The sequence below is a fragment of the Esox lucius genome, chromosome 9 (genome assembly GCF_011004845.1).
Source record: "Esox lucius isolate fEsoLuc1 chromosome 9, fEsoLuc1.pri, whole genome shotgun sequence".
Lineage (NCBI taxonomy): Eukaryota > Metazoa > Chordata > Actinopteri > Esociformes > Esocidae > Esox > Esox lucius.
In genome coordinates, this window is record NC_047577.1 from 1,737,510 (window position 1) to 1,756,710 (window position 19,201).

At 41.4% G+C, this 19,201-nt stretch overlaps 1 protein-coding gene across 1 annotated transcript; it reads right to left on the bottom strand.

Moving 5' to 3' along the window:
* Positions 1-618: 618 nt before the first annotated feature.
* Positions 619-18,929, bottom strand: LOC105010320 (deleted in malignant brain tumors 1 protein). The gene is made up of 11 exons (XM_034294042.1): positions 18,470-18,929; positions 16,995-17,225; positions 9,897-9,926; positions 9,433-9,750; positions 7,693-7,998; positions 7,303-7,590; positions 6,550-6,876; positions 6,358-6,446; positions 5,771-5,938; positions 1,169-1,198; positions 619-1,022 (listed from the first exon to the last, which is right to left on the bottom strand). Exons 1-9 carry the CDS (start codon positions 18,711-18,713, stop codon positions 5,798-5,800), a joined length of 1,974 nt encoding a protein of 657 aa, XP_034149933.1. The 5' UTR covers positions 18,714-18,929; the 3' UTR covers positions 619-1,022; positions 1,169-1,198; positions 5,771-5,797.
* Positions 18,930-19,201: the final 272 nt, after the last annotated feature.

The following is a 19,201-nucleotide window of genomic DNA, read 5'->3' on the forward strand; positions in this document are numbered from 1 at the left end:
CATACACCTCCTCCTATAATCCAACAGTATTACCAGTCTACCCCCATACACCTCCTCCTATAATCCAACAGTATTAACAGTCTACCCCCATACACCTCCTCCTATAAACCAACAGTATTACCAGTCTACCCCCAAACACCTCCTCCTATAATCCAACAGTATTACCAGTCTACCCCCATACACCTCCTCCTATAATCCAACAGTATTACCAGTCTACCCCCATACACCTCCTCCTACAATCCAACAGTATTACCAGTCTACCCCCATACCCCTCCTCCTATAATCCAACAGTATTACCAGTCTACCCCCATACACCTCCTCATATAATCCAACAGTATTACCAGTCTACCCCCATACACCTCCTCCTATAATCCAACAGTATTACCAGTCTACCCCCATACACCTCCTCCTATAATCCAACAGTATTACCAGTCTACCCCCATACACCTCCTCCTATAATCCAACAGTATTACCAGTCTACCCCCATACACCTCCTCCTATAATCCAACAGTTTTACCAGTCTACCCCCATACACCTCCTCCTATAATCCAACAGTATTACCAGTCTACCCCCATAAACCTCCTCCTATAATCCAACAGTATTACCAGTCTACCCCCATACACCTCCTCCTATAATCCAACAGTATTACCAGTCTACCCCCATTCACTTCCTCCTATAATCCAACAGTATTTTTAGCATCTTACCTGAACAGGTCACATGATAATAATGTCCACCATCACAGTCACTAGAACGTCCTGTCATACACATTCTAAGAGAAGATTTGTCTCCAGTGCAACCAACGACTATGACTCCTCTTCTTTCTCCAGACCAAGGTGTTGTTAATACAATAAAAACATTCCCACAGCCCAGCTCTCTACACACTTGATAAGTATTAATCATCTTCCACCCTCTGTAAACCCTATACTCCCATTCACACACAGCTGACCACTGTTCATTATGAAAGACTTCCACTGTCCCAGAACAGGAACTGGTCCCATTCACCAGTCTGACTGAGAGTTCATCTGTAAACAGTAGAGAGGAAAACACAGTGGTGAGGACAGATAATGACAGTGTTTCTGTAATTCTAAGAGTTCAGTTCTCCATGTGGGATTATAACGTTGACCAATATTCAACTGTTATAATCACTGTAGATGTATACTCTACCAACCTGGTGGGCTGACACTTTGACCCTGAAGATCTGAGGAGAAAGAGAGAGACAGAGGACAGATCAGGGAGGCAGGGGAAGGGAGAGAGAAAGATAGAACGAGATCAGTAATTAGAGCAGTAAAACGTTAAGTGATGTCATACCTGTGATGTGTATGGTCTTATATACCACGGCTAACAGCCAATCCGCATTCAGGATACAAACCATCCTGTTTATCAGAGACATACTACGGATGTCTAGCTGTGGATGGGGCTAATTGAATACTTGTGTGAATGTTGGTTTCTTTGTTTTCATTATGGTGGCCAAGGTGAGGTGGACCTACTGATGACACAATTATAATATCTGGGTAATTGTTTGGGCCCGGACCACATGTCCATTACAATATATGGCTAATTGCTAGGGCCTGGACCACATGTCCATTATAATACTTGGGTAATTGCTAGGTCCTGGACCACATGTCCATTATAATATCTGTGTACTTGTTTTGGCCCAGACCACATGTCCATTATAATATCTTGGTAGTTGTTTTGGCCCAGACCACATGTCCATTATAATATCTGGGTAGTTGTTTTGGCCCTGACTATATGTCCATTATATGTCTTGGTTTTGAAGTAAAGACATGCTTACTTTATTTAATCTGAAGTGTATGTTATGGTTACCTATGACAACGGATATTTACAAACAATTTCCTACACATCTCCTCAGGATATACTAAGCAGAAACGTTTTATACTACAACACCATTACATTTCAACCTAATTCCTGTCCTTAGTTGAACATATAGGCTACAGTAAAGTGCAATTAAACTTTACTGGCCTATATATTTTTACTGTCCACATCCAGTTGTAGGTCACTAACACAAGTGTATATCAGTATAACATCATCCTACCTGTGTTTCAGAAAATAAACATCATCAGTATCACTGTAGGTTTCATATCTGTCTCTAACTGGAGATCCACTGAACTAAACAAGTCTACTGTCATGAAGAGTGGACTGAAGAGTGGAAAATACTGCTAGGCTATATCACTTCTATCTTGTTACTTCCTGACTCATGTGGTGTGAATAAAACATCCTAATATCTTAACTGACATCAGTGATTTTGATGTTTCAGAAAACTAATCTGTATTTAAAAAGCCCTACAGGAAACCACTGTCATGACAACAAACTTTGACATTGTCTGTGTTATAATACTGTAAGAAACTAAATTAGCCTGTTAAGATGGAACATTACTAAATTCCCCTATTTCAGTCCAGTTCACTGAGAAAGGAAGGACTGGTCAACTGACAGAGAAGGAGGGAGTGGCCAACTGACAAAGTAGGAGGGACCTGCCAACTGGCATAGAGTAGGAGGGACCTGCCATCTGACATAGAGTAAGAGGGACCTGCCAACTGGCATAGAGTAGGAGGGACCTTCCAACTGGCATAGAGTAGGAGGGACCTTCCAACTGACTGAGAAGGAGGGAGTGGCCATCTGACAAAGTAGGAGGGACCTGCCAACTGGCATAGAGTAGGAGGGACTGGCCATCTGACAGAAAGTATGAACAGGAGGAGGCAGAAGGATAGTGGAGCAAGGAGAGAGAAGGATGATAAGAGAGTTGTTGTGGAAATTTGTCTCAATGTATTCTCACTGATTAAAGGACTGAGAGCCCCTTATTCACATTAGAAAAGGAATGTGGGGGATCAGGTATTTGCCTAGGGGGCATCATTGACTGGTATCAGCTGGTTATAAGGGTACTCATTAATCTGTGCATCTGTATGACTCATCAGGGCATCTATTGTCTGTCCGGGTTCGGTTGGAACTCTTAGAATTGAAGAAGTTACCTATGGGGGGAAGGACAGTTTGTCCTTTGTGTGAAGCTTAGGTTGTAATAGAACAAAGGGAATGTGTCCTGTTGAGTTGGGGCAGTTGTGAAGGATTTTACCACACCCCTTTTCTCTCTTTAAATACTGTTGATTGACCTGTATTATGTTAGAGACTCCTCTGACAATTATGTTTGTAAGCGTTTGACGCGTCTCTCTTATTTGCAAATAATAATAAATGGTTAAATTGTGCCAAGAGAGTTTTGTCTCTTTTCTTACTCCTTTAAGAGTGTCGATCGATGGAATTGCAATCTCAGATTACATCATCCTACCTCTGTTCCAGAAAAGGTCCATCATCAGTATCACTGTAGGTTTCATATTTATAGACTGAAGAGTGGACAATTCTGTTAGGCTGTATCACTCATCTCATTACTTCTGGACTCATATGACATGAATTAAATGTGTCTTTAACTTATTTTTTGATCTCGTGAAAAAGAACATCAGGAAACTGCTGTCATGACAACCACATATCATATGCTATATATCATTTGCCATAAAAAAAAATTGTTTCAAGCATGAATAGAGAATAGAGAACAAAGAGTGAAAGAACAGGAAAACATTTTAAAGAATGGAAACGTAGAAAGGAGCACTGAGGGAGAAAGAAGGAGGGGAAAGGAGGAGAGAGGGAGAAAGAAGGAGGGGAAAGGAGGAGAGAGGAAGAAAGAAGGAGGGGAAAGGAGGAGAGAGGGGAGCAGAGGTGAAGAGTTGAATATTGTCTCTGAGACCTTGATGGAAAGAGAGGGGGGAGGAGAGACAAGGTGTGAGGGAGAATTGAAAAAGGGAGGTAGATGGAGGAAAAGGGGAGAGAAGGGAGAGAGGGACACAGGGGGAGTTGGAAAGAGGGACTAGAGGCAGTAGAAAGTGTAGGGGAACGGAGACAGAGAAACATAGAAATGTGTCAAATATCTATCAAATCTAAAGAGCAATACGATGATAAGGCACAGTGGCTTGGAACAACACCCTGGTCCGGTTAGAACCGAAGAAGAAACCTAGAGAGGAGCCAGGCAATACAATGATAAGGCACAGTGGCTTGGAACAACACCCTGGTCCGGTTCCAACCGAGAAAGAAACCTAGAGAGGAACCAGGCTCTGAATGGATCTAATAAGGGTACTTGACCTTTAAGGACATTGTTCATTACACGTCCAGACGACCAGGTGAAAGGTCATGTGTCATGTTTATTTTTGACATGGTAATGTAACATTACCCTTCTCTCTGTGATGTAATGATGTGGTGTTGTCATCCTTCTCTCTGTGATGAAATGATGTGGTGTTGTCATCCTTCTCTCTGTGATGTAATGATGTGGTGTTGTCATCCTTCTCTCTGTGATGAAATGATGTGGTGTTGTCATCCTTCTCTCTGTGATGTAATGATGTGGTGTTGTCATCCTTCTCTCTGTGATGTAATGATGTGGTGTTGTCATCCTTCTCTCTGTGATGTAATGATGTGGTGTTGTCATCCTTCTCTTTGTGATGTAATGATGTGGTGTTGTCATCCTTCTCTCTGTGATGTAATGATGTGGTGTTGTCATCCTTCTCTCTGTGATGTAATGATGTGGTGTTGGCCTCCTCTGTGACCATGACTTCTTCAGACATGGTTCTCCTCTTACTCCCTCTAGTGGTCAGTTGAGGAAAAGCAGGATTTCCTGCACCTGTTTTTATATCTTTGTAATATGACAGTTGTTTCAATGTGGAATCGTTCACCATCAGTAATCACTGGACTGTTGTAAAATAGAGAACTGATATCACACAAGAGTCAATCAATTTCAATCAAATTTTTTTATAAAGCCCTTTTTACAACAGAAGTTGTCACAAAGTGCTTTACAGAGACACCCGGCCTTAAACCCCAAGGAGCAAACAACAGTAGTGTTGAATTTCAGTGGCTAGGAAATACTCCCTAAGAAGCCTGAATTTTAGGAAGAAACCTAGAGAGGACCCAGGCTCAGAGGGGTGACCAGTCCTCTTCTGGCTGTGCCGGGTGAGATATTAAGAGTCCAATTGGAATAATTAATACATTTCTCTGGGCTTAATCCAGAGGCTATTTGATTGTAGACTAGGTCAGAAGTATGACCAGGTGGACAAGGACAGGGACAGCAACGGGCCCCCCAAACCAGGTAATCCGCAGGTGTTGACCAGGACCTCATCTCCTCCTAAAATTTAAAACTGGAGGAAACTGAGAAAAGTTAGAAGTGCATTCCTCATATCCCCCAGCACAATAATATAGCAGCGTAACACCTTGGAACTGAGTGTCAGCCTCTGAGTTTATTAAAAGAATACAATGATTACATGGCAGTTTAAAGAGCAACACATGTTTATCTGGACAGGGAATACAAAATTACAGTAAAATAATCTGGGCTCACAATACACATGGGTTTTCATGAAAAACCTAAGATCAAAGTCAATCATATTATTGCCAAAGGATGAAGCCAAAGGATGAACAGATGGTAAAAGGTCATTTGTACAAAGAAAATCATCTAATATACAAAATAATTATAACGAATGGAAGACAAAGTAAAAAAATAATAAATGTTGGAATGCAAAACCTTGAAATGAGTTAATGTCTCTATAATGTAAACCCTGTGGTGTTGAGAACAAACACTCCAGAAAGAGATACTGGTGGTTGAACTCTTCATGGGTTCTTTCTGAGATTATAGAACAGAGATTTCTGAAGTTGTTTCATTAGAATTAGAGGCAACTACATCTTATCCAGCAGTTCTGGGCTGTAGATTGTTTTTAAACACAAAACTGACCAACATCAGCTGGTACTCCTCATACTCCTACTCTGTCTCCTGGACTGCTGTCTCCTCTCCCGGCCCGGCATCAGTTCTGGAGTCCAGAGAGACCATCTCTATGACATTGGTACTGACATGAAGATCCATGCTGGTCACCCTGTTCACTCTCTTCTGCCCCCTGATGGACTAGAGAGATACAACACTAAGAGTTACACATTTACAGATCTTTCTTCCCCTCTCTTTCCCCTAACCTCTCTCACTTTCCCCTAACCTCTCTCTCTTTCCCCAAACTCTCTCTCTTTTCCCTAACCTCTCTCTCTTTCCCCTAACCTCTCTCTCTTTCCCCTAACCTCTCTCTCTTTCCCCTAACCTCTCTCGCTTTCCCCTAACTCTCTCTTTCTTTCCCCTAACTCTCTCTTTATCTCTGTCTCTGTCAAGAAAAAACATCCACAACATTACATAAACCCAAAGATACATACTAATTTACAAATGAATACAGTCTGTCATTAAACAAAACAATGAAGATTAGGGGTAAATTGGCACCTCAACAACAAATAAAACCATTTTGTTGCCATGACTAGTCACATCTAAATAAATGTCTTTACCTTGTAGTTCAGGCAGGAGGTGATGATGACGGTCAGTAGAATGAGCAGCACTATGACGTGTCTGATGATGAAGGCTGGATGAGGAGAGGCTGGAAACAGAAACACCTTTCATCAGGGAACTGATCATCATCAGATAGATCTGTAGGAAAACTGTCAATGATAAAGTTACAAGTCTGGTTCATGTTCAGTTACCTGTGATGGTTAGGAAGAGGAGCTGACTCTCAGAGGAGAAGTTATGAGAGAAAACATAATTGTTATAAACACATCTGTAGTTTCCTTGGTGGGAGTCGTCTGCAGCAGAGAAGAGGAAGACAGCTGAGTGATTGACAGCTGGCTGAGTCTGGGTCTGGGTTCTGTTGGAGCCGGTGAACGTGAAGAGGAAGGAGCCTCCTGGGTACTGTGGCTGAGTGGAGCAGGTGATGGTGAAGTTGTAGCCCTTGAACATCTCAGGTCCCTGGTGGCCCCTAAAGACCCCTCCCATTGAGTCAGTCAGGTAGATATCAGGCTGGACCAGGAGATCTGGAACAATACAAAATAAATAAATAAACACCCTGTCCAAAACTGGTTACCCATTGAAGACCATAACATCATTATGCAACAGTGCTAGCTGACCTCTCTCACAGAGAATATGAGTAGTGGACCTACAGTCACAGAGAAAACATATGTCTATATTTGACTTCAAGAGGACATCTGGGTCAAGAAAGAAAAAAACATAGCTACTTAACTACTTTCCTAATTGAAATAATAATAACATTGTTTTGTAACAGCGCTAGTAGTGATGTTTGCTCAGAAACAACTTTACAACATGAAGAATTCTGGAAAATGTTGATTGTATTTGACTCCTAATGGATTGAGGGACATACAAACTTAACAGCCATCATGAGAAGTACAGAGAACTTTGTTTGAATTATGTAAATCAGAAGAATGAGAAGGCTTTGTTATTACCTGAGCAGATCACTGTGAATAAATGGGGTATAACATACATCCAAGTTGCACATTCTCTCAGTCCAGGCTCAGACCCAGTACAGTACAAACCAGTCCCTGTAGTGGTATTAACAGGTACTACAGAAACATTGGAACCACAACCCAGCTGTCTACACACAACTTTAGCTATATTTTTCCTATAATTGTCCTTGTCATCAGTTCCCACAGTCCTCCACTCTTGCTGGTAGTACAACTCCACTCCACCAGCACAGCGACTGGCTTCTCCCACCAGCCTCACATTATCAGGCTCTGAGAAAACAAGATAACATTGAAAACCTGACCTATATTTCCTTTCATGTTATTTACTCCAGATGAGAAACAATATTGATTTAGTGACAAACTGTTTCTTACCTGAGCAGGTGAGTGCAACAGTATGACCATGTAGACAGGTGTTGTTTTTTCTTTCTGAGGTGTCACAGTCCAGAAGGCGGGTCTCATTTCCTTTACACTGGAACTCTTTATCCCAGATCTGACCCTTACCTTCTCCATAGAGCCCCCCCTGTAGATCTACAGGAACCCCACAGCCAAGCTCCCTACAGACCACCTCTGCATCCTGCTGGTCAAAGTCAGATTCACACACTGAGACCCAGGTCTGACTGGACTTCACCTCCAACCTCCCAGAGCAGAAACCAGCTCCATCAACAAGCTGTATAGATTCTGGAGAAGTGTTGGTTGAAAAATCAGTTAGTTTTCTTGATTATACTTCCAAGAATGAATTCCACATTTGGTAAATAAAAGATTGTAGTTTGGTCATTTTGATAACTGACCAAGGCTGACAAGGTGTTTTAGTTACTCAGGATAAGGACTGAGAACTATACAATATGGTGACAGGGATAGGGAAAACACTGTGCATAAGTGCATTATAATAAAAATGTGTGTAAAGTTTACTTAGAATATCGGATTGTTTATTCATTTTAGTTCCTGATTGATTTGGCCATTTTTTATTACTTCAGCCAATATTGCATTCAGCCAACCATCAGCCCCAATATTGCAATCAGACAATATATTATAGTATTTATAACTATAAACAAGAAACCTGGCAAGCCAAATTCAGCTGCCTGCAATAAAAAGTGTTGGCATCTTGAGTTTCGAACCCGGGTTGCCCACATATTACCAGTCTACCCCCATACACCACCTCCTATAATCCAACAGTATTACCAGTCTACCCCCATACACCTCCTCCTATAATCCAACAGTATTACCAGTCTACCCCCATACACCTCCTCCTATAATCCAACAGTATTACCAGTCTACCCCCATACACCCCCTCCTTTAATCCAACAGTATTACCAGTCTACCCCCATACACCTCCTCCTATAATCCAACAGTATTACCAGTCTACCCCCATACACCTCCTCCTATAATCCAACAGTATTACCAGTCTACCCCCATACACCTCCTCCTATAATCCAACAGTTTTACCAGTCTACCCCCATACACCTCCTCCTATAATCCAACAGTATTACCAGTCTACCCCCATACACCTCCTCCTATAATCCAACAGTATTACCAGTCTACCCCCATACACCTCCTCCTATAATCCAACAGTATTACCAGTCTACCCCATACACCTCCTCCTATAATCCAACAGTATTACCAGTCTACCCCCATACACCTCCTCCTATAATCCAACAGTATTACCAGTCTACCCCATACACCTCCTCCTATAATCCAACAGTATTACCAGTCTACCCCCATACACCTCCTCCTATAATCCAACAGTATTACCAGTCTACCCCCATACACCTCCTCCTATAATCCAACAGTATTACCAGTCTACCCCCATACACCTCCTCCTATAATCCAACAGTATTACCAGTCTACCCCCATACACCTCCTCCTATAATCCAACATTATTACCAGTCTAACTCCATACACCTCCTCCTATAATCCAACAGTATTACCAGTCTACCCCCATACACCTCCTCCTATAATCCAACAGTATTACCAGTCTACCCCCATTCACCTCCTCCTATAATCCAACAGTATTACCAGTCTACCCCCATACACCTCCTCCTATAATCCAACAGTATTACCAGTCTACCCCCATTCACCTCCTCCTATAATCCAACAGTATTATTAGCATCTTACCTGAACAGGTCACATGATAATAATGTCCACCATCACAGTCACTAGAACGTCCTGTCATACAATTTCTAAGAGAAGATTCGTCTCCAGTGCAACCACCGACTATGACTCCTCTTCTCTCTCCAGACCAAGGTGTTGTTAATACAGTAAAAACATTCCCACAGCCCAGCTCTCTACACACTTGATAAGCATTGATCATCTTCCACCCTGTGTAACCCCCATACTCCCATTTACACACAGCTGACCACTGTTCATTATGAAAGACTTCCACTGTCCCAGAACAGGAACTGGTCCCATTCACCAGTCTGACTGAGAGTTCATCTGTAAACAGTAGAGAGGAAAACACAGTGGTGAGGACAGATTATGACAGTGTTTCTGTAATTCTAAGAGTTCAGTTCTCCATGTGGGATAATAACGTTGACCAATATTCAACTGTTATAATCACTGTAGATTTATTCTCTACCAACCTGGTGGGCTGACACTTTGACCCTGAAGATCTGAGGAGAAAGAGAGAGACAGAGGACAGATCAGGGAGGCAGGGGAAGGGAGAGAGAAAGATAGAATGAGATAGACCAGCAATTAGAGCAGTAAAACGTTAAGTGATGTCATACCTGTGATGTGTATGGTCTTATATACCACGGGTAACAGCCAATACGCATTCAGGATACAAACTATCCTGTTTATAAGAGACATACTACAGATGTCTAGCTCTGGATGGGGCTAATTGAATACTTGTGTGAATGTTGGTTTCTTTGTTTTCATTGTGGTGGGCAAGGTGAGGTGGACCTACTGATGACACAATTATAATATCTGGGTAATTGTTTGGGCCCGGACCACAGGTCCATTATAATATATGGCTAATTGTTTCGTTCACTTCTATTCATTTACTCAATTAAGTAAAGACATGCTTACTTTATTTAATCTGAAGTGCATGTTATGGTTACCTATGATAATGGATATTTACTAACAATTTCCTACACATCCCCTCAGGATATACTAAGCAGAAACGTTTTATACTACAACACCATTACATTTCAACCTAATTCCTGTCCTTAGTTGAACATATAGGCTACAGTAAAGTGCAATTAAACTTTACTGGCCTATATATTTTTACTGTCCACATCCAGTTGTATGTCACTAACACAAGTGTATATCAGTATAACATCATCCTACCTGTGTTCCAGAGAAGAACCATCATCAGTATCACTGTAGGTTTCATATCTGTCTCTAACTGGAGATCCACTGAACTAAACAATCTACTGTAATGAAGAGTGGACTGAAGAGTGGAAAATACTGCTAGGCTATATCACTTCTATCTTGTTACTTCCTGACTTCTGTGGTGTCAATTAAAGGTCCTAATATCTTAACTTACATCAGTGATTTTGATGCTTCAGCAAACTAATCTGTATTTAAAAAGCCCTACAGGAAACCACTGTCATGAAAACAAACTTTGACATTGTCTGTGTTATAATACTGTAAGAAACTAAATTAGCCTGTTAAGATGGAACATTACTAAATTCCCCTATTTCAGTCCAGTTCACTGAGAAAGGAAGGACTGGTCAACTGGCATAGAGTAGGAGGGACTGGCCATCTGACAGAAAGTATGAACAGGAGGAGGCAGAAGGATAGTGGAGCAAGGAGAGAGAAGGATGATAAGAGAGTTGTTGTGGAAATTTGTCTCAATGTATTCTCACTGATTAAAGGACTGAGAGCCCCTTATTCACATTAGAAAAGGAATGTGGGGGATCAGGTATTTGCCTAGGGGGCATCATTGACTGGTATCAGCTGGTTATAAGGGTACTCATTAATCTGCGCATCTGTATGACTCATCAGGGCATCTATTGTCTGTCCGGGTTCGGTTGGAACTCTTAGAATTGAAGAAGTTACCTATGGGGGGAAGGACAGTTTGTCCTTTGTGTGAAGCTTAGGTTGTAATAGAACAAAGGGAATGTGTCCTGTTGAGTTGGGGCAGTTGTGAAGGATTTTACCACACCCCTTTTCTCTCTTTAAATACTGTTGATTAACCTGTATTATGTTAGAGACTCCTTGGACGATTATGTTTGTAAGCGTTTGACGCGTCTCTCTTATTTGCAAATATTAATAAATGGTTAAATTGTGCCAAGAGAGTTTTGTCTTTTTTCTTACTCCTTTAATGAGGTGTATATTTCTCAAACTAGAGATGTACTGATGTACTTGTCTTCTTGTGTTGTTGTACATCTGGGACTTCCACATGTCTTTCTGTCCTTGTTAGATCCAGTTGTTCTTTGTCTTGGAAGACTGTAGTGTACAACTCTGTATTAAATCTTTAGTTTTTTGGCAATGTCTTAAACAGCCTTCATTCCTTAAAACAATGATTAACTGACGAGTTTCTAGAGAAAACTGATTCTTTTGTTTGCCATTTTTGACCCAATATTGAGGTTAAGACATGCCAGTAGTTTGTATACTCTCGCAACTTCAAGAACAAACATTGTTTGGATTGTTGGTCGGTACGAATACATTAACTGTATGCTAGTTTGTTGGACAGTACTGTCCATCCATTTTAAATTATATGTCACTAACACAAGTGTATATCAGTATAACATCATCCTACCTGTGTTCCAGAGAAGAACCATCATCAGTATCACTGTAGGTTTCATATCTGTCTCTAACTGGAGATCCACTGAACTGAACAAATCTACTGTCATGAAGAGTGGACTGATGAGTGGAAAATACTGCTAGGCTATATCACTTCTATCTCATTACTTCCCTACTGATATGATGTGAGATTTAAACATCCTAGCAACATTATCTTGAATCTGTGTTTAGAGCTGGCTATTTACAGCAAACTGATCTCTACAGGATGCCAGTGTCTTGACAACACTAAATATGCAAGATATTAATCAACCTCGCAAAGAAAGGCCTGTTAAAACCCCAAATCAGTATTGGAACTTATTCCAGTTCACTTCAAACACTAAGTGAGGATAGAATATGATGGAGGGAAAAGGAGAGAAGGAGAAAGGAGGAATAGAAACCTTAGAGGGATGAGGACAAGTGAGGTTTACTCCTGATCTAGGATCAGTGGAATCTAAACACACATATATACACTCACCTAAAGGATTATTAGGAACACCTGTTCAATTTCTCATTAATGCAATTATCTAATCAACCAATCACATGGCAGTTGCTTCAATGCATTTGGGGGTGTGGTCCTGGTCAAGACCATCTCCTGAACTCCAAACTGAATGTCAGAATGGGAAAGAAAGGTGATTTAAGCAATTTTGAGCGTGGCATGGTTGTTGGTGCCAGACGGGCCGGTCTGAGTATTTCACAATCTGCTCAGTTACTGGGATTTTGACACACAACCATATCCAATGTTTACAAAGAATGGTGTGAAAAGGGAAAAACATCCAGTATGCGGCCGTCCTGTGGGAGAAAATGCCTTGTTCATGCTAGAGGTCAGAGGAGAATGGGCCAACTGATTCAAGCTGATAGAAGAGCAACTTTGACTGAAATAACCACTCGTTACAACCGAGGTATGTAGCGAAGCATTTGTGAAGCCACAACACGCACAACCTTGAGGAGGATGGGCTACAACAGCAGAAGACCCCACCGGGTACCACTCATCTCCACTACAAATAGGAAAAAGAGGCTACAATTTGCACAAGCTCACCAAAATTGGACAGTTGATGACTGGAAGAATGTTGCCTGGTCTGATGAGTCTCGATATCTGTTGAGACATTCAGATGGTAGAGTCAGAATTTGGCGTAAACAGAATGAGAACATGGATCCATCATGCCTTGTTACCACTGTGCAGGCTGGTGGTGGTGGTGTAATGGTGTGGGGGATGTTTTCTTGGCACACTTTAGGCCCCTTAGTGCCAACTGGGCATCGTTTAAATGCCATGGCCTACCTGAACATTGTTTCTGACCATGTCCATCCCTTTATGACCACCATGTACTCATCCTCTGATGGCTACTTCCAGCAGGATAATGCACCATGTCACAAAGCTCGAATCATTTCAAATTGGTTTCTTGAACATGACAATGAGTTCACTGTACTGAAATGGCCCCCACAGTCACCAGATCTCAACCCAATAGAGCATCTTTGAGATGTGGTGGAACGGGAGCTTCGTGCCCTGGATGTGCATCCCACAAATTTCCATTAACTGCAAGATGCTATCCTATCAATATGGGCCAACATTTCTAAAGAATGTTTTCAGCACCTTGTTGAATCAATGCCACATAGAATTAAGGCAGTTCTGAAGGCGAAAGGGGGTTACAGTATTTGTATGGTGTTCCTGTGACAACTGCGCCCTCTGCTGCTTCACCTCCCCCTGCAGCAGACGGGCTCCAGCGTTCAACAACACCGGCCTTCTGACACCAACGCCCATCTCATTATGCATTTCACCTGTGTCTTGTTTAGCACACCTGTTCCTCATCCTCATCATTCCGTCCAGTATATATGTTCCCTCTGATTCCCCTGTCTTTGTGTGTTATTGTCTCGCTGTCAAGAAGAGCGTTGTTGCGCTTTTGCCAATTGTTCTTTCTTATATTAAAAGAAACCACTAATAAGTATCGCCTCGTTCTCCTGCTCCTCCTTTCCCATCCGAAGCCGTCACAGTTCCTAATAATCCTTTAGGTTAGTGTATATACACATATATATATATACACACACACACTCACATATATACAGTGGGGAGAACAAGTATTTGATACTCTGCCGATTTTGCAGGTTTTCCTACTTACAAAGCATGTAGAAGTCTGTAATTTTTATCATAGGTACACTTCAACATTGAGAGACGGAATCTAAAACAAAAATCCAGAAAATCACATTGTATGATTTTTTTATAATTAATTTGCATTTTATTGCATGACATAAGTATTTGATACATCAGAAAAGCAGAACTTAATATTTGGTACAGAAAGCTTTGCTTGCAATTACAGAGATCATACGTTTCCTGTAGTTCTTGACCAGGTTTGCACACACTGCAGCATGGATTTTGGCCCACTCCTCCATACAGACCTTCTCCAGATCCTTCAGGTTTTGGGGCTGTCGCTGGGCAATACAGACTTTCAGATTTTCTATTGGTTTCAGGTCTGGAGACTGGCTAGGCCACTCCAGGACCTTGAGATGCTTCTTACGGAGCCACTCCTTAGTTGCCTTGGCTGTGTGTATCAGGTCGTTGTCATGCTGGAAGAACCAGCCACGACCCATCTCCAATGCTCTTACTGAGGGAAGGAGGTTGTTGGCCAAGATCTCACGATACATGGCTCCATCCATCATCCTCTCAATACGATGCAGTCGTCCTGTCCCCTTTGCAGAAAAGCAGCCCCAAAGGATGATGTTTCCACCTCCATGCTTCACGGTTGGGATGGTGTTCTTGGGTTTGTACTCATCCTTCTTCTTCCTCCAAACACGAGTTTAGACCAAGTGGAGTTTAGACCAAAAAGATCTATTTCTGTCTCCCATTCCTCCTCTGGATCATCCAGATGGTCATTGGCAAACTTCAGACGGGCCTGGACATGCGCTGGCTTGAGCAGGGGGCCCTTACGTGCGCTGCAGGATTTTAATCCATGACGCCGTAGTGTGTTACTAATGGTTTTCTTTGAGACTGTGGTCCCAGCTCTCTTCAAATCATTGACCAGGTCTTGCTGTGTAGTTCTGGGCTGATCCGTCACCTTCCTCATGATCATTGATGCCCCACGAGGTGAGAGAACTGTCATCTAGAACTTCTTCCATTTTCTAATAATTATGCCAACAGTTGTTGCCTTCTCACCAAGCTGCTTGCCTATTGGCCTGTAGCCTATCCCAGCCTTGTGCAGGTCTACAATTTGATCCCTGATGTCCTTACACAGCTCTCTGGTCTTGGTCATTGTGGAGAGGTTGGAGTCTGTTTGATTGTGTGGACAGGTGTCTTTTATACAGGTAATGAGTTCAAACAGGTGCAGTTAAAACAGGTAATGAGTGGAGAACAGGAGGGCCTCTTAAAGAAAAACTAACAGGTCTTTGAGAGATGGAATTCTTACTGGTTGGTAGGTGATCAAATAAAAATACTACAGGAAACGTATGATCTCTGTAATTGCAAACAAAGGTTTCTGTACCAAATATTAAGTTCTGCTTTTCTGATGTATCAAATACTTATGTCATGCAATAAAATGCAAATTAATTACATTAAAATCATTCAATGTGATTATTTTTTTTTCTTCATTCCGTCACTCATAGTTGAAGTGAACCTGCAAAATCGGCAGTGCATCAAATGCTTGTTCTCCCCACTGATTTGGCAACCGGGGGTACAGCTGATTGTTTTAGAGTAGTTAAATGTAGCTTTACATGGATTACACTGTAAAACTACGATGCCTCAGAAATGACAGATTTAGAAGACAGGACACAGACGGACCAGAAGATAAATCATAGCGAACATTTTTAATTTTTGCCACTGATAATACACAGGCATTCACTAGGTTAGGGTTTCTAGAAATGGATTGCCTTTTGGGGTCAATAAATACATTCAGACTAAAGGTTGTTTTTTCTGTAAAACGAGACTAAAAGATTCCTGACTAAAGATCCTAAAGCTTCTTTGAATATTCACTATAGTCTCTGGCATTGAGTTAGTCCGAATGGAATCAATGTTTGATAAACCCCAATGTCAATATTTTAAACAAAACAAAAATATAATAGCATAGTGTTAACTCAATAATGAAACATCTTCTCGTGAGGCCAAAACTCAGAAGCGCAACACCACACAAAGCAAACAAGGAGTCCATAATGGTTCAGTTGGTTAACATTGATCATTCCAGTGTTACAATGAATACTGTAACTCAACGACAATGACCCCCTTTTACACAACATAACCTCAATGCATGAAACTACTGCCGTTTCACCGGTAGACTAATTACATACAACAGACAGAGAAAAATTTTAATTTTAATGTCCGGCAACAAAAATTTTACAGAAGCTTTGGGATTTTCAGTCTTAATTTCCAAAATGTCAGGGAAAAGTTAGATCCACAGCTATGTTATGCACTCTGACGATACCTAAGAGACTACAATCATTTCCATGATGAGAGCAGTGGTCAAATCTTTCTGTATATGTCTTGTGATTTGATTTTAGATGCCCCAAATGGGTACAACTCTTTCCAGACTGAAGGCAGAGTTATGTTCTTTCTGCTGTGTGAATCCTTTCATGAGATTTCAGTTGCTGTAACAGGGTAAAACACTTTCCACACTTGGAGCAATTGAAAGGCTTCTCTCCAGTGTGTATTTTCTTATGTATGTTCAAGCTCCCCAACTGGGTAAAACAATTTCCGCACTGGGAACACTGGTAGGGTTTCTCTCCAGTGTGTGTTCTCTCGTGTCTCTTCAGAGAACTTAAAGCAATGAAATTCTTTTTACACTGGGAACATTGGAAAGGCTTTTCTCCGGTGTGCATTCTTTCATGTTCTTTAAAGTTCTCTAACCACCTATAATTCTTTCCACACTGGGAGCAGTGGTAAGGCTTTACTCCCGAGTGTATTATTTCATGTTTTTTCAGGTTGGATAACCGAGTAAATGTCTTTTCACACTGGGAGCATTGGAAAGGTTTTTCACCTGTATGTATTCTTTTATGATCTTCCAGCTGCACTAGCCGTGTAAAACCCTTCCCACACTGGGCACATTGGAAGCGTTTTTCTCCTGTGTGTGTTATCTCATGTCGTTTCAGATGTGATGACTGGACAAATATCTTTTCACAATGGGAACATTTGTGTCGTCTGAGTGGTTTGGATGTCTCTTGATCAGTAGGACGCTTTCTGCTGTGAGAGTGAGAGTCTGGTGTCTCTCCTGCCAAAGACAAAAAATATTTGGTTAAACTGGGAGATCTAAATGAAACCTCCACAACTAGACATTTAAAAGGGTACATTTTGGTCCTGGATTCAGGGCGTCCTTGAAGGCTTTTAGCTATTCACAGTAATATGCTTGGTAATGCCTTTCAACAGTTCATTCAATTTTTTATTATCTCATCCAATATTTGGGGCCAGTCAGGCAATTAATCAAGTTAATATCCACTGGTAGGAAGCATCTATATGTTTAGCCAATGCTTTATAATTTTACACCTGAGTAAGCCAGCTAATAGTTAACAGAAATTAACAGTTCAGTTGTGTTGGTAGGATGGCTACGGCATCCAAGTGAGACCAAATTTAGCACATTTGCTTTCTATAAATTTTGTGGGATGAAAAAGTCACTCCAGTAGATGTGAGTCAACATCTACTGGAGAGTAGTCCTTTAAACAGGATGCCTTTGTGTTCTTGGGTACTGTGACTTCAGTGGTCTGGTTGAAGCCAACTGGTATTTACTAAGAAAGAGGTTGAACATTTCCATTAAGACATCTTACAGCTGTTATTCCAACTTGTTTCACTCACAATAGCGAGATCACATGGACACTTGGAACACCAGTTCCCCAGACACCTGGAACACCAGTAGCTCTCAAGCATGATTCACTGCTACTTGGCTTGAAGACATTTAGGTTGTCTGATAGTCACGAGTCACAGGGCATTTTGTGGCAACGGGTGGCCATTTACCACAGGTCTGTTAAACTACCAGTAAAGGCCTCCAAAGCCACTGGACGGCACTTTACCATACAACAAAACCACAACACCAAAATATACTGCTATAGCAACTAGGGGATTTTTCAAAGCCATAAAGTGGAAACATCTGGACTGGCCAAATCAATCTCCAGATATATATACACCTTTCAGTTATTTCGGGGCACCAAAGCCCCAACGCTTTTGGTACACACGTCCTCTAGTAAATACATAGGAAATAAAACGTTAACCACATAGCAATTGATTTTAAACCAGAACTTTTGAAGTACAAAACCAAAATAACAACAAATGCTTTACTGCACCAACACTACGCCAGGCCCTCTGTTCGCCTGCATCCTCTTATCAGTGTCCAGCCCCCATCTCTCAGCTGTTTGCCAAAACACGCGTTACGGTTGCCGCTTTTTGAAGCTATATGTTTAAATATAACGAGTCAGTTCCACAACTGCCGCGTCTGTGTTCCTGTTTAAGAATGACAGAACTCACTGGTGCTAATCCGATCTCCACACTTCTCATCCTCTTTCAAAGTGACGGTAATCTCTTCTTCAGCCACTTCTAAAACGGCATCCTCCTCTTCCAGTTTCACTCTGAACACTTCTTCGTCTCCTTTCTCAGTGACAGCCTCCTCCTCCTCCTCTTCCTTTACGACTATATTAAGCCACAGACCCTCTTTCTCCGTCCAGCAAACCTTCACCTCTTCAGCAGGGGGGTAGTTGCTAATTGAACTCATGGTGGGTGATGTTAGCACAAGCAACTAGCTGAGAGCCAATTTAATCAGCCAGGTGGCTGACTAGTAAGCTAACAACGTAAATATGAAAATAAATGGGATAGTTAGCGAATACCATGTACAACAGATTTTACGTTTAAAACACCAAAGAGCTACAATGCTTAACCTGTTTGCTAGTAAACTACTGAGATGACTAACCAATATGAGATCAGCGTTACATCTGCGTCTTGTGAGCAACATTAAAGAAACACTTCCGGGTCACGAAAATCTGGAATTTTTCAAAATAAAAGAGACCAACGAATTACTTCAAAACGGAGATAAATTGAGTTTATTTTTTGTTTGAGAACATGTAACTCTCAAAACATTGACAACAATTCACATATGATCATATTTAAGAGTAATTTCGATAAAAAGTGGGTGTTAGTGGGTGTTAAAACACGTTCCAAGGGTAAAATTCAGACAATGCCAATGACAGAATATGGAATACATAT

What these genes read in the sequence shown, in the direction of transcription:
- LOC105010320 (XM_034294042.1), bottom strand. Translation starts at nt 18,713, where the DNA reads ATGAGTTCAATTAGCAACTACCCCCCTGCTGAAGAGGTGAAGGTTTGC. An exon ending in ATTCACAGTGATCTGCTCAG is followed by an intron (nt 6,877 to 7,302) that starts GTAATAACAAAG and finishes GTATTGTTCCAG; the next exon opens with ATCTCCTGGTCCAGCCTGAT. An exon ending in CCTCCTGCCTGAACTACAAG is followed by an intron (nt 5,939 to 6,357) that starts GTAAAGACATTT and finishes GTATCTCTCTAG; the next exon opens with TCCATCAGGGGGCAGAAGAG.